Here is a 24,382-nt window from a genome sequence, read left to right on the forward strand (position 1 = left end):
GTGCACCCACTCCCCAGGAGAATCGTAGGACCTGAGCATCATGGGGGTGGATGCAGATTCCAGGAATGCAGCTTTTGTAAAAATGGGCCATTACTGTAAAGCCCTTAGGTGTTAGTTTTCTCCTTGTGGTTGATCTTGGTGCTAAATGTTCTGCTTTGAGGAGTATCAACTCTTAGTTATAAACATACTTCCTTATAACACTTGTACAAATATTTCTCCTAGGAAAATAACTTACCCATATGCAGGCAAATTTTTCTTGCATGTTTCTTGCTTAAAATCATGAAAACTTGAGTCACAAAATATAGAGCTGGAACCCAAGGGACTTTTTCTGCAATGACCAAAATAATGGGCATGGGGGAATATTTGCTAATGAATCTGTAATTATTAACATATTTTTGATATTATCTACCTCTTTTAGTTGTAAATTCTAAAAACCTGTCCTGTAGCGTGGCAGGCTTGGTTGAGACCAGTGACAAAAGTTCGGATGAAGATGAAAGTGAGAGTGAATGAGAATGTGAATTAAAACCTGCAGAGCGACCAGAGGCTTCTGAACAGAAATGGATATTGCTCTGTGACCAGAAGCTAAGAAGACAGGAAGTCACATTCAGACCTTTTTTCCCTCAAGGCTCAAGTGTTACTGTTACCTTGTGGCGCTGGGATTAGTAATGGTGAGAAATTAACTGATAGAAAAATGAGTTGATGATGAGACTCTGGAAGGAAGGTGGGAGCAGAGGCACTGGGAGTGCTGGGCTGTCCTGCTGGCCGCCTGCTGTGAAGACCGCCTTGACACTCAGGTTGAGTGATGCAAGCCAGGCATTCAGGTAACGAACTGTACCACCTGGAGTTCATTGTTGTTTTTTCATCTAGACCTGTGTTTGGTACATTCTTAAAACCTGATCTTGCACATATAAATTGAGATTTCTTAAAAGTCATACTCTGCACTGCTTAAGAGACCTTTTCAACGGCTTCCCTGGTAGCTCAGATAGTTAAGAATCTGCCTGCAGTGCAGGAGACCTGGGTTTAATCCCTGGGTTGGGAAGATCCCCTGGAGAAGGAATTGGCAACCCACTCCAGTGTTCTTGCCTCGGTTCCATGGGTGGAGGACCCCGGCAGGCTACAGTCCATGGCGTCGCAAAGAGTCAGACATGACTGAGCAACTAACACTTCACTTCACTTTCAGCCATGAGTTAATTGGCATTCAACATAACTGTGTGTGTGCTAATGCTCCTAGTAGTCTTTACATAGTGATAGCTGGTTACCCAGGGTAAGCTGATATCTTGCGAAGAGACAGTCCAAGGGCGAGAATGGGCTTGCCTCAGCAATAGCAGCCTGACCCAGGGCTTTCTGGAGGTAAAGCTTCCGAAGTACCCTCAGAACCTGCAGTGTCCGGGACAAACGGGACACAGGTCTCTCTCCAGTGGAAACTGAAGAGGACTTGTGCCTGGAGGCAGTGCTCAGAATACCTGCACATAGTGAGCCCTGCAAACATTCATGGCCTCGGCCTGGGGCGAGGCTGCAGCACCCACAGTCATGAGGCCATCAGGAAATGTGCATTTGCCTTGAGCACTTCAGTGTGGGACTGCCCAGAGCCTGGCTCTCCAGTTAACTGGAGAGTTAGACGGCGAGCCGCTGGCCAGTTCACACCCCGTGCACTGCTTCAGTGTGGGCCTGGCAGCTTTGCCTAGAACTGGAAAATAACATAACAGAACATGACTGTTAGGACAGCCCCCAGAATCTTTATTCTTTTTTACACATCAGAAAGCACAGGTGCCCTCGTTATCTGTCCCACGTATGAAGCACCACCTGAACGGGAGGTAAACTTTGTCATCAAGCTGTCTTGTCGTGTCCCATGAGCAGGCGTGAACCGTCCTCTTGCTCTCAGTTTCCTCATCTGTAAAATAAGACGGTCTGCTTCTTGGTGGGCATTGCCCAGCTGTGGGGCCTGGAGTGCTGCTGGGTGGAGTCATGCCACTGCCCTCTGGGGAGGCGGACGTGGTGTCCAGCCTGGACAGCTGCCAGGATCTCATCCTTGCTGCCACTGTGAGCCAGTGGTTGACCGGCAAGTGTCCGATTGGCACATGAGGTGTACTGGCGGTCCTTTTTCCTGGCTAAACTGGGCAGGCTGTTCGGGAACTTGTGGTATCTTTGCTGGCAGAGGTTCTGATTCTGTGCAGCTCTTGTAACATTCTTACCCCATGTAGTTTCAGTAAATACAGCTTTCGCTCCCACCGGGGAGGCCTCTGGGTTGGTGGCCAGGCCTCCCGAGCTGCACTGGCTTTTCCCTGAGGTTGCTGGCCACCTGCAGTGTACGCGCCATTGTATTGTCTCTCGTAAAACACAACACATAATAATAGCAAGCAGCAGAGCTGCACAGATGTGTGCCCAGGTGAAAGCGATGGGGCTTCCTGTTCTCAGAGATGTAACATTGATTCTCTCTTGTGGTTCACTAACAGCTGAGTGAAAGTATTGGGCAGAGGACGGCTACATGTTTAAATTTCAATTTCTTTTTTCAGACATTTAAATTTATGACTATTTGAAGTTCTGAATTACGTTCTGTAAGGTACGGGACTACTGGCTTGTGAAATGTAAACAATTACTCATTGGGTTTTTTTTGTTGTTGTTCTCTACTATTAATATGTACTGATTTCATGTTTTGGGAAATTTTCTGAAATGCATGGTAAAAGTACATTTGCATGCTTCTAAAATTGCTTATTTTCTTTGTTTTGGTGTGAAAGTCTTTTGCAATATATTAATAAAATTTCAGTGTTTTCACGGAAATGTTACTTTTTCCATTCTTTTAAACCATATTTTGTCAGGAATATTCCTGAGTGCCAAATGCAATTGAATTTTATACACCGTACTTCCTGGTTTGACTAAAATACCAGTGAAGGTTGTCAGAGGACCTGTGACACTGAGCTTCTTGTGGACACAGGCTGTGGGTGGTCCTGGGCAGTCAGCTGTGCCCTGCAGGCCTTGACGCCAGCCTGGGAAGGACCTGCCCCATGTGCCCCGGGTGAAATACAGGAAGGGGTGGGGGTAAGTAGGAAAGCATTCGTACTTGAGTATTTTAAAAATCTATTTCAGTCAAAGCAAAGTTTCATCAATTTTATATTTAAATGTATATGTGTTTGTGTGTGTGTGTATATACATATATGTACCTTGCTGATGATGGAGCTGAAAGAACACCCTTTATTGAAGTAGGTATGATGTGCCCCTTGCTAGAGTCACTCTGTGGTGCCAGTGGCTCTGATTTAGTCCTTCCCGCCACCACCATTCTTCTGGGTTATCTCCTTGCCTGCTGATTTCAGCCAGCACCCACCCAGGGAATTAAGGATAGCTAAAAATAATAGTATCATACACGTGTGAATATGTTTGTTTTTTTTTTCCTTAAGAAAAACATCAGGAAGAAATAACCACAAATATTGCTTACAAAAATAAGTTCATCACAGCTTGGCTTTGGCACAAGAGGCCGAGCTTGTTACTCTGGAGCTTCCTCTGGGGGGACGACTTCCATCAGCATCTGAAGGTGCATGGTGAGAGGCTCTATGGGGGAAGTGCAGTTAGAAAAGCATCATTAAGAATCAGCTCCACCCCCCCTTATTGGTGAGCAGTGATAGTATTAAACTCCTTGGTGATGTGTCTCCTGTTAGAGCCTGTGCTTGGGAGACATAGGTAGGTAGAGATGGGCAGACCCATCCTGGGAGCTATGGTGGTTCTTTGGAGACAAGTTATTTCCCATTAAAGCATTAGGAACCTGCTAAATATTTCACTGCCACCAAACCATTTATAGGAAAAATGTGAATGACTCAGTTATATGTGTATATTTAACTGTTTACCACTGACCAAGGCTGAATATGTAGTCTGAAGTCACTTACAGATGGTTCATTCTCTTTACTTCCTTAATTCTAACTTAACAGTTTTTGTTGGGAACAGCTTGGCTAAACACTCAGAGCTGAGAAATAAGGCATATTTGGGTGGGGCCTTTAGGTTGTAAGTTATCCTGGCTAAATTCTCTGTCAATATAATCAAATGCAAGTCCCTTTTCAGAGGCACAGGCAAGTGTGGCCAGTTTTCTGATAGTTATTAACCTTTTCTTTCATTTTCACCTCAGAGCACCAGCAACCCCTCAGCTTTAGGCTTAGATCAGCGTAAAGAGGTTAGAGGCAGGAGGAGCTCTTTCAAGAAAGGAACAAAGTCCTTGGGAAATAATAGAGGTCACAGGTGGACCCCAGGGGTGTCACACTGAGGGGAACAGGTCACGTGTCCTCCAAAAGAGGAGATGAAATTTTGTTAGCTCTGTGAGACCCTGTGACAAGAAAGTCCTGGTAGCATCGGGACAGATGAGGCTGCAGGGTGTTAGGCTTGCCTTGCTTCACTAATAGCACAGCGGTTCCCCGGTTGATACTTACTTGAGATTTTCTGAGCCCATCCAAACTTATAGTGGACAAAAAGGAAATAAAATACAAGGCCGCTCAGCATAAACAGCACACAGTAGAGATACTCCCACGCAGGTGCGCTGATGATTGGGGCCAAAACCAAAAACACGGATAAGAGAGTCACCAAGATGGGGATGAAAATGGGCACCTGTAGGCAGAACAACATGGAGTCACGACTCGGCCGTGAGCACTCGTTTCCCTTGTGAAATTTTTCATACCCTTGATAGAGAAAGAAGAACATAGTTTCGATCGCTTGTAAGTAAATTTGCCGACCTCATTTCACTTGTTCTTTCCTTTTCCCTAGAATATAAAGAAAACGCCTTCACGTCACTTTTAGCTGTAAAGTACACATCATGCATTTCTCACCGACAGGGACTTGGATTTTAACCTGTTGGTTCCCTCCTTGCTCTGTCTCGCCATTAATTTGTTGCCAGAATCAGATGGTGTGTCCTACACTGTCTTCATCTGCTAAGTCGCTTCAGTCATGTCCGACTCTGTGCGACCCCATAGACGGCAGCCCGCCAGGCTCCCCCATCCCTGGGATTCTCCAGGAAAGAACACTGGAGTGGGTTGCCATTTCCTTCTCCAATGCTTGAAAGGGAAAAGTGAAAGTGAAGTCGCTCAGTCGTGTCCGACCCTCAGCAACCCCATGGACTGCAGCCTCCCAGGCTCCTCCATCCATGGGATTTTCCAGGCAAAAGTACTGGAGTGGGTGCCGTTGCCTTCTCTGAGCTCTGCTGATAACGTGCTCCTCTGTCCCTCTTGTTTGTTAAAACCGGGGGCTAGACCTGGAGGCAGGAGGCTTTTGCGGTGGAGCGGTGCACTTCCTTTCGTCACCTCAGGAAGCCCTTAAGGTCTGACTGCCACACTTTCGAATCCCTGAAGTCAATCAGTGAGTTCAGGGGCTCAAGAGACATCCAGTCCAGGCAGATCTGGATGCACCCATTTCTCCAGGGAGCTGTTTCTTTTCAGTAGGAAATGGACACTTAGAAACCATCGTCTGGGTGGTTGGGGTATTCAATGTTCTTTCACCAGGACAGAGAAAAATCATTTTTTTTCACGAAGGGGAAAACATTGCACAAATGATTCTAATAGTTTTGATTCAAATGTAAGATTGCACTTTTTTCCTTAGTTTACTCTAGACTTGCATTTTCTTTCCTAATGCTTCTTTTCAGAAATCTTCATAATGGCTTTCACATGATTACTTATTTTCTTTATCTTACAGTGTGTCTATAATAAAATAACTATACCAGTTCATTTCAGTTCAGTTGCTCAGTCGTGTCTGACTCTTTGCAACCCCATGGACTGCAGCATGCCAGGCTTCCCTATACCAGTACTACCATTGTAAGTAGCATGAAGTTTAAGACTTTTTTTGCAGTTCTTTTTAACAGAAGAGTATAAGCCACAAGGGAACTGCAATTAAAAGTCATGCACTTTAGTATCAGTTCTGGTAATTCTGCTCTGCGTGGTTATGTCATCTTTTTATAGAGTAATATTTTTTTATCTCCATTTGTTTGGAGTTTTCAGGGATTTGCTCTTTTCCTTTCAGTGTTTAATTTTTGATATTATAAATTTTTTCTTGAGTTTGCTTTATTCTCCTGTTATTTCTTTTTGCGAATAAGCACATATATATGCACAAACAGGCATACACCTGTTCATCTTCCACTACCCTTACATAGAAGGCAGCAAATGCATAGAACACAGTGTTACATCTTGGTTTTTTCCATTAGTATACTTCAGAGATAGCAGTGCTGTATAAAATTACTTATCCATTTTATTACTGCATACCACTCTATTTGGTGGATGTTCCAAACTTACCCAGCTAGTCTTCCACTAATTTGACATTTGGGTTGTGTTGACACTTTCGCTTTTACAGTTAATACTGCAATAAATGACCTTGGGTATGTTTCATATTTTTTGTCACCTTCACTTTGGGATCCGTTCAGTTCAGTTCAGTCGCTCAGTCGTATCCGACTCTTTGCGACCCCATGAATCACAGCACGCCAGGCCTCCCTGTCCATTACCAACTCCCGAAGTTCACTCAGACTCACGTCCATCGAGTTGGTGATGCCATCCAGCCATCTCATCCTCTGTCGTCCTCTTCTCCTCCTGCCCCTAATCCCTCCCAGCATCAGAGTCTTTTCCAACAAGTCAACTCTTTGCATAAGGTGGCCAAACTACTGGAGTTTCAGCTTTTAGCATCAGTCCTTCCAATGAACACCCAGGACTGATCTTCTTTAGGATGGACTGGTTGGATCTTCTTGCAGTCCAAGGGGCTCTCAAGAGTCTTCTCCAACACCACAGTTCAAACGCATCAGTTCTTTGGCATTCACCTTTCTTCACAGTCCAGCTCTCACGTCCATACATGACCACTGGAAAAACCATAGCCTTGACTAGACTTTGGGATAGATTACCTCAAAACAGGATGACTGGGTCACAAGGTAAATCCATGTGTAATTTTGCTGGATATGGCCAGGTTTCCATCCATAGCGGGCATATCATTTGAATTCCACTAGCAGTGCTGGAGAAGGCTGCTTCCCCGTGGCCACCTCCGTGGGGTGTGGCCAGACTCTGGGATTTCTGCCCCATCTTACAAGCATGAAATGGTAGCTCGTTAGAATTCTGGCGTCTGTCTCTTGTTAGGAACAAAACTGAGTGTGCTGGGGCCCATGTGTTTCATGTTTAAGTGTCAATGCGTTGTTCTCATTGAACTTTGTTGACTTGTGTCCATTCATATCTTTTGTCCGTTTCAGTTGTTAGTAACTCCCATCTCAATTCTAGGCACTCTTTAAATGCGGGCTGTTACCCTTTGTGTGTGTGTCATATTATTGCAGATATTTCCCCCAATATTATATATATGTGCTTTCAATTTTCTTCTCTTTATTTGAATGCATGCATTTTTATTTTGGCCACGAGATACAGTTGCCCCTTTTTAAAAAATTACTTCTTGATTTTTGAGTCATTGGAAAGGTTTTCTCCATTCTTGGATTATAAACCAGTTTATGTTTTCTTCATACATCAGTACTAGGATATTTAAATTTTAGAATCTATACTTTAATTTTTAATATTTAATGGCCAGGTTTTCCCTGGCCATTCTTGCTATTAGTAGTTTGTTCTTCAATATGAACTGTATAATCAGCTTGTCTAACTCCAGAGAAAAAATTAGATGGTGTTTATTATAGTTACATGAAATGTCTAAATGAAGGATGCTGAGTTTCCCTATCCAAGAAGATGATGAATTTCCATTTGCTCAAGTTACTTTTTTTGTCTTGCAGGAGAATTTTACTTTTCCACTGAGAAGTCTAACCTCTTATTGAAGTTCATGGCTAGGTTTTTGTTTCAGATGGAGTAGGGGGAAGATGAGGTGTTGTCTTTCATTTTCTTTTCATTGGACATCATTTTTATAAATAAAGGCTATTGATTTCAGTGTCTTAATTTTATGTCATATTACTTTACTATATTTTCTTGTAGTTTTTTCTTTGATCTTTTTGGGTTTTCCAGGTGTACACTTTTATTTTCTTTGAATTTAGAAAGACTTTCAAAAACTCTTCTCTAATCCTTACGCTCCAAATGGCTTTCTCTTACGTAATTGCCTTGCTGCTATCTTCAGAACAGTGTTAGCTGATAGTAGAAATCAATAGAAGGAAGGCATTCTTGTCTTAGATCTAGCAGGGATCTCTCTAGTATTAAGGTTATCAGTTAAGCTTATCAATTAAGGTTGCTTTTTGCCATAGGTGTGTTTGTGTGTGTGATCATACCAAGGAAAAGATTATGCATTTTTATCTGTGTTTCTATCAGTGATGTATGTTGAATTTTATCTGGTGGTTTTTGGCATCTGTGGGAGGTGATCATAGGGGTATTCACTGTAGGTATATTAATATGATGAATTATATCCCCCATGAATTAAATCCAGTTCATTCTAATCTTCAGCCACACTTGCACAGACTTGACTTAGTCATGGTATGTTTTTAATATAATTGGATTCTATTTGTTTAGTTACTTTATGATTTTTCTATCAATATTCAAAAGTGAGACTGGCCTGTCATTTTTCTGTGCTATCTTTGCAAGGTTTAGTATTAGTGTTACAGTCCATAAAAATAAGTTGAAAAATCAGTAAAACAACCTGTAGCTTACCTTAAAAAAAAAAAAAACAAACAGAAAGCATAAATACACAGATAAACAAAAATGGAGAAATAATCTCCAGAACATAGGAAGTTTTTTTTTTTAAAAATCATAAACTATTTTGTATAGCTGTATACAAATAAATTCAAGCACCTACATGAAATGGACAGTTTTCTAGGAAAATACAGCTTACTACCCCAGCAGAATCTGAGTTCATGGTGAAATTCTAAAAAATAATCCAGTTAAGAATCTTAAGTTCTTTCTTTAAGAGGTTTATTGATTCCTTCTACATTCTTTTGGTTTTCTTGGTTGATTCTTCTCTTGCTTTTTGAGTTGTCTATTTAATTTGTTTTCATTTTTATTGATGTAAGTAATATAGTGGAACTTCCTTAAAGCACTGATCATAGATGTCTTGTTTTCATTATTGTTATTTTTAGGAATTTATGTACTTTCATTTCCTGTCTCCATTTGGATCAAAAAAGATGTTAATTTTTAAAATCGATTTCCTGTTTTATTTATTGCATTATGGACAGAGAATGTACTTTGTAACATGTCTAATGTTTTAATCAGAGTTTTTCTTGGTGGCATTACAGATTCAGACATGTCCCCTTTTCACTTGAAAAGGTGTGATTGCTATTTGGGGAACTCCGAATTTGACAGGAATCCCTAAAATTTTACCTGTTACATTGTTTTAGATCTTCAGTCGCTTTTACTAGTGGTGTGCCTGGATCTATCCTGCTCTGAGGGAGATGTTCTAAAGTCTTCTGTTTGTGTGTGTCTGTTTCTCCTTGTGTTTCCTGTAGTTTGTTTCATAAAAGTAATTACGTGGTGTCGTAAATAGGTTTTCATAACTCTTATCTCTTTAATGGTCTTTGTCTTGTGTTCTGGGTCTGAGTGCTTGTCTGATAAGATCACAGCCCCTGTTTTCTATGTATTTTCATTTGCTTCGTTTTTCTTTGCCTATCCTTTTAATCTTTCACCACTTTGTAAACCTGCCTAAAAATTATTTTTTTCTTTTAATGGCCAATTTAAACTCTTTAGGCTGAATAAGCCAGTTTATTCATGCAGCTGGCAAGTTTTGTCTTCATATCATTTCACATGTCTATATAAAGTACCTTCTACTTAACTGTCATTTTCTTGCCCTTTAAAGAGTAACATTCTGTGGGAAGACTCTCACCAGAGGCGCCTTCCTTTATTGTTAAAGTGGGGAAAATTACCACGTATCAGGTGAAATCTTAAACTTCTAAGTAGAGTTTTCAGATATAACTAAAAGAAGTAAATGCATATATATATATATATATATATATATATCTCCAACACGTGCTGTGGGCTTCCCTGGTGGCTCAGTGGTAAAGAATCCACCTGCAATGCAGGAGACAAGGGTGCAGTCCCTGGGTCTGCAGGGTCCCCTGGAGAGAAGGAAATGGCAGCTCATTCCAGTATTCTTGCCTGGAAAATGCCATGGATGGAGAAGCCTGGCGGGCTGCAGTCCCTGAGGCCGCAGAGAGTCAGACACGAGTTAGTGACTGACTACACAGCAACAAATGTGTTATACCTAGAAGTTAGCTGCTTTAAAAAAAATGATTTCCTGGGCACCAATTGGTATGACTGTTAGTAAATGGTTGCCTTTAATGCAATAACATGTTTCCCAAAGCCTGAGATACGCGTGCTTTTCCACACTTTTCAGTGCACCTACACGTGATGGCCGCTTGCGTCGGGTTTGGAATGTCATTTGAAACTTTTCACACGCATGGATTAAAAATACTGTAGCGGGTTTTGGAAATTTAAATACTCATTTTTTCCCATAAAACTATCAGACATAAGACTATTAAGAGATTCATAGATTCTGTAAAGTTTGGGAATGTTAAAAAACTAATAAGCAAAAAAAAAAACAGTAAACAAAAAACCCTAATAAGCATTCTACTGAGAAAATGTCAACCAGGAAGATACTCTGATTTGTTTCCCTGTTTGAGTCTTCATGCATAGATTGTTTCATGATGTGGTTTCATGGGTGTGTGTGTGTGTTGGATATATTTATCTATAAACACTAATTTTCTTACTTCTCAACCCAGGGATCGAACCCGGGTCTCCCACATTGCGGGTGCATTCTTTATCAACTGAGCCACCAGGGAACCCCTTTCTTCTGAGCATTACCATTATAAATAGGTATAATATAATACCTTTGTCTCCCCCTTTCAAGATATTGTTCATAATAAGCAGTAATGAAGTAAGCTAAAGATTTCTTCTCCCCCCTCCAGCATCTAATTTCAAATGGTGCCCTAAAGCAGTTTCTCTGACACACTTCCCTTGAATACTTTCCTGTGCTTTCTCTTCCACTTTTGTTAAATTGTCAGTGCTTCATAATTTACATACTGTTTTGCCATCCTTATCTCCTGTCGTTAAGTGTTGGTTCTTAAATATATTCACCTTATGCCCATGACTTTTTGGTTTCTAAAGCTCATTCTTTAGTGATTCCAAAGGAAGGAAGGTTTCATATAACAATGTATGCTTTGAGTTCTCTCACTGGTAACTTTATTCTTCAAGGTCATTTTGAGTAGATATAAAATATTTGACTTAACATTTCGCTTCCTTGAATATCTTAAATAAGTTGCCTACTGTCTTATGGCATAGTGTAGCTGGTGAGAAGTCTGATGCCTGTATATTTCCTTTTCTTTCTAAGTGAATTGAGGTGGAGGACAAGAAAGAGGATGTGATATACCCAAAGCATTAAAACAGAAAAAACTCCATAGTTTTATCAGAATGTATTTATACTCTAAGTTAGGATATCTCAGTTGTACTGTATGACTTTCAGTGTGTTGATTCAAGTCCCTGCCTCCTCTTAAGGTCCCCTCTCCTCCTTTTCTTCCAAATTCAGGAAAGGTTTCTTAAATCACAGCTTTTAAGAATTCTATTACTTCCATTTTCTTCCTCAGCGACTCCAGTTACACGTATGTTGATCTCTCTCATTTTCTTTCCTGCCTCCTTCCATATTTTTTCTCAAATCCTTTTTATTTCAGTTTGAGCAGTTTTGTGCAGATCACAGATCTGTGCTACCATCATGATTTTGCATGCTTGATTTCCTGATTGAGGGGCACTGCCTGATCCCAGCAGGCCACTCTATGCCACTGGTGTCCTTAGCGATTGGGTAACAGTCAAGCTACCGTTCCAGAAAGACTTTTAACCAGATTTATGAAACAATTCCAAAGCTAAAGACGCTATTTTTATTCTTGCTATATAGTTTCTGAAGTCCTCTTTTTGCCTACCTTTTTCTTAAATATGTGCTTGTTATCATAAGAATATATGTGCTAAGTCACTTCAGTCGTGTCCAACTCTTTGCGACCCTATGGACTGTAGCCCACCAGGCTCCTCTGTCCATGGGATTCTTCAGGCAAGAATACTAGAGTGGGTTGCCATTTCCTTCTCCAAAGAATATATACCATAGGTTTTAATATAAAGAAAAAAGAGCCCATAACATAAGCAAAACACAATACATTCTCCTTCCCCATTGGTATATGGACCCACACCAGCCATGGAGGCAGGTGGGAAGGAGCCTCAGACAGATTGCAGAGGTGGACTGTAGGTGGCTGCAAGCACAGGAACAGGTCTGGGTCTGAGTCAGAAGTCCCCATCAGTAGACAAAAAGTGTATGCTTGAGAGATCCTGGAACTGCCAGAACTGGAAATCTCCCTTTGCTTAGGTCACAGGTATTGCTGATAACTTACTTTAATAAATTAATGAGATGGCTGACTGGATCATAATATGAGATGAAAAGGAAACTCCACTCTTAAGTATGCCATTCAGGAGAAAAGGTTGAAAATAGAAAGCAGGCTCCTAGAACTCAAAATAGTTACATCTAAATCAATAAATTAGTTACCGCTGTCTAGCTCACTTCAGGAGAATAAAGCCGCTTGTGACATTCAGGGAACTAAACCTACCTTGATAGGTCTTTTCAGCTCTTTCCTTGTAAACCTCATCACAATGAGTCCAGTGATCGTCAAACCATAAAACAGCCATGCAGCAAAACTGAAGTAATTGACTAATGAGTTGATGTCACCAGGGATGATGTAAATGATCGCTATCATGCTCTAGAGGAAGGAAGAACGAATCCTTAGGTCATCAGTACATGAAAACACTACCCTTATGACTTCACAAAAGACAAAAGAAGCTGTGGAGAAGCACTGTAATGTGAAAGAAAACTTCTGTTTATCCCATTACATTTGGAGTCAAGATTGGTGGAAGCTCTTTTCTTTGAGGTGGGATGGAAACTTGGAAAATAGGTGGCTCTTTTAAACAGGAGAAAAACAAAATGTATATTGCACCAGCTTCCCAATTATTAATTTTCCTGCAAAGAGTTTTCACCGGAGGAAAGAACCCTGCACTAGAAAACCCAGGCTGTCTAGGTCTGGTATTGACTGCATTTACTGCACTGTCCTGGACTTGTAATTCCTGTAATTCTGGGTCTGTTTTCTCATCTCCAGAGGGAGTTGACAGAGAACAGGGGCTCTCAAGCTAGGGTGTGGGTGGTCCAAAGTTGCCCGTAATAGTTGCATATAACCAAGGACTACCCCTCACTGAGAAATTCCAATCAGAAAATGTCAAAGGGCCTTTAATTCACAAGCATCCCATGATTTACAAATTATTGGGCCACAATGAGAAGCTGTTGTCATTAGCCACCTTGTAAAATGCTGTATTCTCCTTCCCCATAAGCTAGTGGGGTTTGGTACAGTTTGTTTCCAGGGACCTAGAGCACCCAAATGTGCATGTAGAACATGTAAAGGGTACAAGCTTGGAAAACTCAAACAGTGTCTTTCATAGATAAATTCAGAACAAGAGGCAGAAACTGGGTAAATTATTTTAATTGTTTTGAACTATTTTATATACCTGAGGACTGGGGAACCTGGGTCATTTGAAAATCACTGAACTTAGTGATCAGGTTTATACTTTATCATCCAGACTAGGGGACTCTCTGCCTTAAGAGGGTGTTTTCATGGCAGAATTCATACTTACATGAAACATGATGGCAGGAGCTGGAGTGAGGCGCTTGACGCTAATGTAAGACAGCACTTTCAGCATGTGGCCTTCCCGGCCTGCAACGAAAACAAGTCTGCAAGGGCAATAATAAGGAAGTCAGTCGATGAAGGGGTGTAGGCTGCAGTATGAACACAAAGCAAGTGTGTCCTAATCTCACTACTGAGGCCACAGAGCAAAGGACTGAGCTATGACCCAGGTATTTTCAGATAGGAGTCCAGTCTCCTGAATAAGTGAGCTTTGCACAAGTAAGCTGATTAAATGCATCTTAGACAAATGCCTTTCCACACTGTTCATGCGGTTCTCAAGGACAGAATACTGAAGTGGTTTGCCATTCCCATCTCCAGAGATTTCTTCAAGAAAATTAGAGATACCAAGGGAACATTTCATGCAAAGATGGGCTCAATAAAGGACAGAAATGCTATGGACCTAACAGAAGCAGAGGATATTAAGAAGAGGTGCCAAGAATACATGGAAGAACTATACAAAAAAGATGATAATCACGCAGATAACCACAATGGTGTGCTCACTCACCTAGAGCGAGACATCCTGGAATGCAAAGTCAAGTGGGCCTTAGGAAGCATCACTATGAACAAAGCTGGTGGAGGTGATGGAATTCCAGCTGAGCTATTTCAAATCCTAAAAGATGATGCTGTGAAAGTGCTGCACTCAAGATGCCAGCAAATTTGGAAAACTCAGCAGTGGCCACAGGACTAGAAAAGGTCAGTTTTCATTCCAATCCCAAAGAAAGGCCATGCAAAGCATGTTCAAACTACCACACAATTGCAGTCATCTCACACACTAGCAAAGTAATGCTCAAAATTCCCCAAGCAAGGCTTCAACAGTACATGAACCTAGAACTTCCAGATGTTCAAGCTGGATTTAGAAAAGGCAGAGGAATCAGAGATCAAATTGCCAACATCCACTGGATCACAGGAAAAGCAAGAGAGTTCCAGAAAATAGCTACTGCTGCTTTATTGACTATGCCAAAGCCTTTATGTGGATCACAGCAAACTGTGGAAAATTCTTAATGAGATGGAAATATCAGACCATCTTTCCTGCCTCCTGAGAAATCTGTGTGCAGGTAAAGAAGCAACAGTTAGAACTGGACATGGAACAACGGACTGGTTCCAGATTGGGAAAGGAGTACATCAAGGCTGTATACTGTCACCCTGTTTATTTAACTTATATGCAGAGAACATCATGCAAAATGCCAGGCTGGATGAAGCACAAGCTGGAATCAAAATTGCCGGGAGAAATATCAATAACCTCAGATATATGACTTCCCTGGTGGCTCAGATGGTAAAGCATCTGCCTACAATGCAGGAGACCCGGGTTCGATCCCTAAGTCGGGAAGATCCCCTGGAGAAGGAAATGGCAACTGACTCAAGTACGCTTGCCTGGAAAATCCCATGGATGGAGGAGCCTTGTAGGCTACAGTCCATGGGGTTGCAAAGAGTCAGACAGGACTGAGCAACTTCAGTTTTGCTTTTTTCAGATATGCTAATGACACCACCGTTAATGGCAGAAAGTGAAGAGGAACTAAAGACTCTCTTGATGAAAGTGAAAGAGGAGAGTGAAAAAGCTGGCTTAAAATTCAACATTCAAAAAGCAAAGATCATGGCATTTAGTCCCATCACTTCATGGCAAATAGATGGGGGAAACAATGGAAACAGTGACAGACTATTTTGGGGGGCTCCAAAATCACTGCAGATGGTAACTGCAGCCATGAAATTAAAAGATGCTTGCTCCTTTGAAGAAAAGCTATGACCAAGCTAGACAGCATATTAAAAAGCAGAGACATTACTTTGCCAACAAAAGTTCATCTAATCAAAGCTGTGGTTTTTCCAGTAGTCATGTATGGATTTGAGAGTTGGACCATAAAGAAAGCTGAGCGCTGAAGAATTGATGCTTTTGAACTGTGGTTTTGGAGAAGACTCTTGAGAGGACTGCAGGGTGATCAAATCAGTCAATCCTAAAGGAAATCACTGAATATTCATTGGAAGGATTGATGCTGAAGCTGAAGCTCCAATACTTTGGCCACCTGATGCAAAGAACTGATTCATTGGAAAAGACCCTGATGCTCAGAGAGGTTGAAGGCAAAGGGAAAAGGGGATGACAGAGGATGAGATGGTTGGATGGCATCACTGACTCGATGGACATGAGTTTGAGTAAGCTCCAGGAGTTGGTGATGGACAGGGAGGTTTGGCATGCTGCAGTACATGGGGTCACAAAGAGTCAGACACAACTGAGTGAACTGAACTGAGAGGAATGCAGCTGGTACAGAGGGGTCATCTGGGGGAAGGGTAGGTGAAGTGGGAAGTTGGGGAGGCCCTTTCAAGGAGGAGATAACTGATCTGAGTCCTGAAATTTGTGCAAGAAACAAATGTAAAAACTAGCCCAGGGCCTATGAACCACAGTGCTTGGTGCACTTGACAGACGCCAACACAGATGTGCCTTGCACTTCTTAAATCTGATGCAAACAAGTGACTTAATAACCCCCACCCCTGCCCAGAACTCCTGATTATTCAAGAATATGAAAGGCAGTGTCTAAAATGGTAAATTAAAGGTAAAGGAGAGCTAAATGGAATTCCTAACAGAACAAAAAGTTATCGTACTTAAGAATTTAATCAACAGAAAACTACAAGTTAAAAAAGTACTTTGGCCACCTGATGTGAAGAACTGACTCATTGGAAAAGACCCTGATGCTGGGAAAGATTGAAGGCAGGAGGAGAAGGGAACGACAGAGGATGAGATGGTTGGATGACATCACTGACTCAATGGACGTGAGTTTGAGCAAGCTCTAGGAGTTGGTGATGGACAGGGAAGCCTGGAGTACTGCACTCCATGGGGTCGCAAAGAGTTAGACATGACTAAGTGACTGAACTGAACTGAGACTGAATATGAAGCATAGAGAAACAGAAAATATAGCCAGGAAATTAAAGAAACACAGGAATACACTTGAATATATTGAATGGGATAAGAAAATTCAAAGAGCAGAAAGGGACTTCCCTGGTGGTCTGGTCCAATGGCTAAGACTCCGTGGTCCCAATGCAGGGGACCTGGGTTCGATTCCTGGTCTGGGAACTAGATCCCACATGGCTGCAACTAAGAGTTTGCATGCTACAACTAAAGATCCTGCATGCTGCAACTAAGACCCAGTGCAGCCAAATAAATAAATCTTAAAAAAATAACAGAGCAGAGAGCCTTTACACAATCAAAACATTCTGAGCCTTCAGACTGAACCCAGTTCAGGAAATAAAACATACCCAGATATAAACATAGTAGAAGGGAAAAAAATTTAAGCTACCAAATTTAAAAGATTAACTACAAAATGAGGACAGCCAGAACAACAGCCATCTCATGAGAAATAATACTTTGAAAGTAATAAGGGAAATTGATTAGATTTTCAGATTAGAATTCTGCATAGCCAAATCATCATTCAAGACTACTGGCAAAATAAATGTTTAGATAAACAATAGCTATGAGACATTTACTTTTCTTCAGTCCTTGTTGGAAACTATTAAAAAGTCTACTCCAACAAAAGAGGACATTGAGCTAAGTTTATTTAAGAAGCAATGTTAAGGAGACAATAGTAAAACATATTTTGTATGTTTGCAAGTATTGGGTTTTTTATTTCTGTCATGATAGACTTTTTTTGAGGATTGGTTCCCTTTACAAACACGGTGTAGCTGATATACTAGATGATATGAAAGGGAAAGCCCTTGCAAGAGAGGAAAGAAAACTGAGATACTGATAGACTCTAGTAGGGTATTCATGTTAAATTTTAAAGGTAATTACTAAAAGAATAGAAATATAACTTCCATCTATATCAATACAAGAAAAAAAAGGAATAAAAACATTTCAGTTCAGTTCAGTCACTCAGTCGTGTCCGACTCTTTGCCACCCTATGAATCCCAGCACGCCAGGCCTCCCTGTCCATCACCAACACCCAGAGTTCACTCAAACTCATGTCCATCGAATCGGTGATGCCATCCAGCCATCTCATCCTCTGCCGTCCCCTTCTTCTCCTGCCCCCAATCCCTCCAGCATCAGGGTTTTTTCCAATGAGTCAACTCTTCACATGAGGTGGCCAAAGTATTGGAGTTTCAGCTTCAGCATCAGTCCTTCCAATGAACATCCAGGACATTTAATGGTTAATAAATCAGGGTAAGATTTTTTAAGCCAAGAAAACACAAAGGAATATGATAGGAATTAATTTATCTGTGGCAGTAATCATATCCAATATAATCAAATTCCACTTGTCAGCTGGAGACTCTCAGGTTGGGTTTGATGAAAGAGATGCAAGCCAGAACCCGTATCACTGAGAGGTAGACATTTAAAAGGGGCAAAGAGTCGGACACGACTGAGCAACTGAACTGAACTGAACTGAGACATGTTGCTAAAAGTAGGAGTCTGAAAGACAGCTGATTCAGCAATATCAATATCAGAATAGAATTTCAGGCAAAAAGAGCATTCCTACTGAAAAAGGAAATAATCTACCAAAAAGATATAAAAAAACAGGAGCCCTTGCAAATAAACACTAAAGGTAGAAGATCAACCACATACAAAGCTAGAAAGAAGGTTAAAAGAAGGTAAAAAAATCATCTATATATCACAACAAGCAGTTAAAGAATAGGAGAAGGCAATGGCAACCCACTCCAGTACTCTTGCCTGGAAAATCCCATGGAAGGAGGAGCCTGGTAGGCTGTAGTCCATGGAGTCGCAAAGAGTCAGACATGACTGAGGGACTTCCCTTTCACTTTCATGCATTGGAGAAGGAAATGACAACCCACTCCAGCGTTCTTGCCTGGAGAATCCCAGGGACAGAAGCCTGGTGGGCTGCCATCTATGGGGTCACACAGAGTCGGACATGATATATCACAACAAGCAGTTAAAGAATACACAAAACAATTAGATACAGTAAAACATGTTGTCAAAAACAGTACTCATAAGTGGAGGACAATACAAATGCAGGGTTGTTAATTGCATTTGAAATTAGATCAGCAACTTAAAACAATAATGTTTTGTGTGTGTGTGTATATATATATAGTTTGTTATATATAAACTTCACATAAACCAAAACTGTAGTAGTTACAAAAACAAAAAGGAATTCAAACATAACATGAAAGATAGCCATCTAATCACAAGAGAACAAAAGAAGGAACAAAAAAGACCTATTAAAACAACCTCAAATAACAAAATGGTGATAAGAACATACACTTAAGTAATTAAGTGGACTAAATGCTCAAAAGACATAGAGTGGATATAAAATGGATGGATATATGAGTGGATATAAAAATAAGACCTGTATATATGCTGCCTACAGGAGATTCACTTCGGACCTAAAGATACACATAGATTGAAAGTGAGTGGATGGAAAAAGTTATTCCATGGAAATGGAAATCAAAACAAAACCTGCGTAGCAATACTTATATCAGACAAAATAGAGTTTAAAGACTTAAAAGAGATGGGCATTATATAATGATCAAGGGATCAATCCAAGAAGATATAATGATGGTAAATATAATATGTGCTCTCAACATAGGAGCACCTAAATATATAAAGCAAATACTAACATGTAAAGGGGAAAATATAAGTAACACAATGATAGGAAGGGACTTTAACACCCCCACTTATATAAATGGACAGATCAGACAGAAAATCTATAAGCAAATGCTGGTCTTAAATGATCTATTACACCAGATGGACTTAACATATATAAAACATTCCATCCCCAAACAGCACAATACACATTCTTTTCAAGTACACATAAAACACTCTTTAGGAGAGATCACGTTCTAGGCCACAAAACAAGCCTTGGTAAATTTAAGAAAGCTGAAATCATAGCATCTTTTCTGGCCACAATGCTGGAGGAATCAACTACAAAAAGAAAAACTGCAAAAAGCACAAACACGTGGAAGCTAAACAATATGCTACTAAATAACCAATCGATCACTGAAGAAATCAAAGAGGAAATTAAAAGGTACCTGGAGACAAATGAAAATGAAAACACAATGATCCAAAATCTACTGGACATAGCAAAAGCAGTTCTAAGAGGGGACTTTACAGCAATAAAAGCCTGCCTCAGGAAATAAGATTCTTTCATCATCAATAAGATGGCTTAATCTTTCACCTAAAAGGACAAGAAAAAGGACAAACAAAACCCAAAATTAGTAGAAGGAAATAAATCATAAATATAAGGGCAGAAATAAATGAAATAGACAAAAATAGAAAAGATCAATGAAACTAAAAGCTGACTCTGAAAAATAAAATCAAGAAACGTCAAGAAAAGAAGAGGGCCCAAATCAATATCATCAGAACTGAAAAGGGGAAAGTTATAAGTAACACCATAGATATACAAAGGATCATAAGAGATTACTGTGAACAATGATATGCTGATAAAATGAAGAACCAAGTAGAGATCAACAAATTCCTAGAAATGTACAATTTCTCGAAACTGAATCAGGAAGAAACAGAAAATATGAATAGACCAATTCCCAGTAGTGAAATTGAATCAGCAATTTGAAAACTCCCAAAAAAGAAAAGTCTTGGTCCAGATGGTTTCAAAAGTGAATTCTATGGCATTGAAACATGTATAATATCATATAAGAAATGAACCGCCAGTCCAGGTTCAATGTAGGATATAGGATGCTCGGGGCTGGTGCACTGGGATGACCCAGAGGGATGGTATGGGGAGGGAAGAGGGAAGGGGTTCAGGATGGGGAACACATGTACACCCATGATGGATTCATGTTGATGTATGGCAAAACCAATACAATATTGTAAATAATAATAATAAATGATAAATGGTTAAAAAATTAAAATTTTGGTACTAAAAAAAAAAAAACTGAATTCTACCAAATATGTAGAGAAGAGATAACACCTATTCGTCTCAAACAATTCCAAAAAAAATGCAGAGGAAATGCTTCTGAATTCATTCTGTGAGACCAACATTACCTTTATACCAAAACCAGACAAAGATACTACACAAAAAAGAAAATTACAGGCCAATATCACTGTTGAACATAGATGCAAAAACCCTGAAAATATAAGCAAACTAAAGTCAGCAAATGTTTAAAAAGATCATACACCATGATAAAGTGAGACTTTTCCCAGGGATGCAAGGATGGTTCAGTATCTGTAAGTCAATCAGTGGAATACATCACATTAACAAATTAAAGAATAAAAACCATATGATTATCCCAAGAGATGCAGAAAAGCTTTTGACAAAATTCAATATCCACTTATGACAAAAACTCTCCAGTGGGTAGAGAGGGAATATAACATAATAAAGGCCATATATGATAAGCTCCCAGCTAACATCATACTCAATAATGAAAAGCTGAAAACTTCCTCTAAGATCAGGAACAAGACAAGGATGCCCAATCTTGCCGCTTTTATTCAATGTAGTATTGAACATCTGAGCGACACACTCAAACCAAAAAAAGAAGAAAGAAAAAAAAATATAAGAAATCCAAACTGGAAAGGAAGAAGTAAAATTGTCGGTCTTTGCAGACAACACAATACTATACAGAGAAAATCCTAAATACACTACAAAAAAAAAAAAATACTAGAGCTCATCAATGAATTTGGTAAAGTTACAGGGTACAAAAGTAATATACAGAAATCTGTTGCATTTCTAAACACTAACAACTGCCAGAAAGAGAATTTAAGGAAATGTCAACCCACTCCAATATTCTTACTTGGAGAATCCATGGACAGGGGAGCCTAGTGGGCTGCAGTCCATAGGGTCACACAGAGTCAGACATGACTAAAGTGATTTAGCATGTATGCACAAAATTAATATACAGAAATCTGTTGCATTTCTATACAGTAACAACTGTCAGAGAAGTTAAGAAAACAGCAGCATTTACAATTACATAAATAACATACCTAAACATACAGATAAACTTACCTAAGGAAGTATTAATAGAAGACCTACACTCAGAAAACTATAGCACATAGATGAAAGAAATTGAATGTAACATTAACAGATGGAAAAATATACCGTGTTCATGGATTGGAAGAATTAATATTGTTAAAATGACCATACTACCCAAGGCAATGTATAGATTCAATGCAATCCCTATCAAAATACCAAAGGCATTTTTCACAGAACTAGAACAAATAATTTTAAATTTTGTATGGAAACACAAAAGGCACCAAATAACCAAAAGAATCTTTAGAAAAAAGAATAGAGCTGGAAATATCACACTCCCTGACTTTAGACTACAGAGCTACAGTTATCAAAACCGTAAGGTACTGGCACAAAAACAGACACAAACACACAGATCAATGAAACAGAACAGAGAGCCCAGAAACAAATCCACATACCTATGGTCAACTAATCTACAACAAAGGAGGCAGAAATAATACAATGGTGAAAAGGTAGTCTCTTCAACTAGGGGTGTTGGGAAAACTGGACAGCTACATGCAAAAGAATGAAATTAGAACATTCTGTCATACCATATTCAAAAATACACTCAAAATGGATTCAAGACCTAAATATAAGACCCAAAACCACAAAACTAGAAGAAAACATAGGCAGGATACCCTTTGACATGAATTGTAGCAGTATCTTTTTGGATCTGTCCCCTAAAGAAACGGAAATAAAAGCAAAAGTAAATGAATGGGAACTGACTGAAAAGCTTTTGCACAGCAAAGGAAACCACTGACAAAACAAAAAGACAAGCCACTGAATGGGAGAAAATATTTGCAAATGATACAGCCAAAAAGGGGTTAATATCCCAAATATATATAACTTATACAACTCAATATCATAAAAACAATCCAGTTAAAAATGGGCAGAAGAACTGAATATATTTTATGAAAAAGACACAAAGATGGCCAACAGACACATAAAACAATGTTCAGCATCACTAGTCATCAGAGAATTGCAAATCAAAACCACAATGAGATACCACCTCATATCTGTCAGAATGGCTATCATCAAAAAGACCATAAATAACAAATGTTGGCAAGGACGTAGAGAAAAGGGAACCCCTGTAAACTGTTGGTGGGAATGCAAATTGGTGTGACAACTGTGGAAAACAGTATGAAGTTTCCTCAAAAAACTAAAAATAGAAATACCATATTTGCGTGTTAGTTGCTCAATCGTGTCCAACTCCTTGGGACCCCATAGACTATAGCCCACTAGGCTCCTCTGTCTGTGGAATTCTCCAAGCAAGAATACTAGAGTGGGTAGCCATTCCTTTCTCCAAGGGATCTTTCTGATTCAGGGATTGAACTCAGGTCTCCTGCACTGCAGGCAGTTTCTTTACCACTGAGCCACTTGGGAAGCCATGAAATTAAAAGATGCTTGCTCCTTGGAAGGAAAGCTATGACAAACCTAGACAGCATATTAAAAAGCAGACATCACTTTGCTGACACAGGTCCATATAGTCAGAGCTATTGTTTTTCCAGTAGTCATGTACAGATGTTGGTCCATAAAGAAGGCTGAGCACTGAAGAACTGATGTTTTTGAACTGTGTTGAAGAAGACTCTTGAGAGTTCATTGGACTGCAAAGAGATCAAACCAGTCAATCCTAAAGGAAATCAACCCTGAATATCCATTCAAAGAACTGAAGCTGAAGCTCCAATACTTTGGCCACCTGATGTGAAGAGACGACTCATTCAAAAGGACCCTGTTGCCTGGAAAGATTGAAGGCAAAGGAGAAGGGGGTGGCAGAGGATGAGATGGTTGGATGGCATCATCGACTCAGTATGCATGAATTTGAGTAAATTCCAGGAGATAGTGAAGGACAGGGGAGTCTGACGTGCTGCAGTCCATGGGATTGCAAAGAGTCAGACACAACTTAGTGACTGAACAACAAACAAAAACAGTTGTACCTGCAACAGACTAATCAGAAACTGAAATTTTTTGCATTTTTGAAAATACCATTTATAATAGCATGAAGAAATATGAAATATTTCAGGGTAAACCTGACAAAATATGTGTAAGAATTATATACTGAAAACTGCCACTCCAAAAAATAACTAAAGAAGACCTAAATAAATGGGGAGAGAAATCCATGCCCATAAATTAGAAAAATCAGTACTTTGAAGCTGGCAGTCCTCTCCAAATTGAACTATAGATTCAGTAAAGTTCTAATCAAAGTCCCTAAGGTTTTTTTGTAGAAATTGATAGGGTAATTCTAAAATTCAGATAGAACAACCAAGACACTTTTGAAGAAGTCTTAAAGAAGTAGCACTAAGGCATGATTTTGTGGTATATGTTTCATTTTTTAAAGTGTATATCCATATAACCTTTGGCAATTTCACTCTTAGGACTATACCGCCAAGAATGCTGGAGAAATGAACAAAGACATGCTCAAAATGTTCCCTGCCAATGTTTGTGAAAAACTGCCCAACCCAGCCCACCAGTGGAGGCGATGTGAAATTATGCTACATTGGTTAAGAGGATTCCAACATAACTGTCTCTAGACCAGGTAGGGGCCAGAGGCCCGGCTGCTGCTGCTGCTGCTAAGTCGCTTCAGTCGTGACCGACTCTGTGCGACCCCATAGACAGCAGCCCACCAGGCTCCGCAGTCCCTGGGATTCTCCAGGCAAGAACCGGCAAAGTGCCTGGTTATGTAAATAAAGTTTTCCTGGACCATAGCCACAGCTGTTGGCTTTCCTACTGCAAAGACAGAGCAGGACGGTTTTACATGGCCTGCAAGCCTAAAATCTTCACTATCTACCCTTTAGTTTACCAATTCCTGATCTAGCTGCTGCTGCTGCTGCTAAGTCGCTTCAGTCGTGTCTGACTCTGTGCGACCCCATAGATGGCAGCC

The 24,382-nt window shown here is 40.1% G+C and overlaps 2 protein-coding genes across 6 annotated transcripts in view; one reads left to right on the forward strand and one right to left on the reverse strand.

The window, feature by feature from the left end:
- TDRD12 (tudor domain containing 12) overlaps nucleotides 1–2,778 on the forward strand; it is a 75,323-nt gene extending 72,545 nt beyond the window's left edge. For all 3 annotated transcript variants that reach the window (XM_042231934.2, XM_012190112.5, XM_060398478.1), the window contains one exon: nucleotides 419–2,778. In XM_042231934.2, coding sequence (XP_042087868.1) covers nucleotides 419–510 — 92 coding nt within the window. In that variant the 3' untranslated portion in view covers nucleotides 511–2,778. The remainder of the gene's footprint in view (nucleotides 1–418) is intronic.
- The window catches only part of SLC7A9 (solute carrier family 7 member 9), a 31,846-nt gene continuing 9,180 nt past the window's right edge, over nucleotides 1,717–24,382 (reverse strand). For 2 of the 3 annotated variants that reach the window (XM_027978185.2, XM_042231935.1), the window contains 4 exons: nucleotides 13,566–13,662; nucleotides 12,494–12,643; nucleotides 4,410–4,584; nucleotides 1,717–3,543 (listed from right to left, as the gene is read on the reverse strand). In XM_027978185.2, the coding sequence (XP_027833986.1) occupies nucleotides 3,479–3,543; nucleotides 4,410–4,584; nucleotides 12,494–12,643; nucleotides 13,566–13,662 (487 nt within the window). In that variant the 3' untranslated portion in view covers nucleotides 1,717–3,478. The remainder of the gene's footprint in view (nucleotides 3,544–4,409; nucleotides 4,585–12,493; nucleotides 12,644–13,565; nucleotides 13,663–24,382) is intronic. The other variant, XM_004015140.4, reaches the window with a different exon arrangement.

Source organism: Ovis aries, chromosome 14 (assembly GCF_016772045.2).
Source record: "Ovis aries strain OAR_USU_Benz2616 breed Rambouillet chromosome 14, ARS-UI_Ramb_v3.0, whole genome shotgun sequence".
Taxonomy (NCBI): domain Eukaryota; kingdom Metazoa; phylum Chordata; class Mammalia; order Artiodactyla; family Bovidae; genus Ovis; species Ovis aries.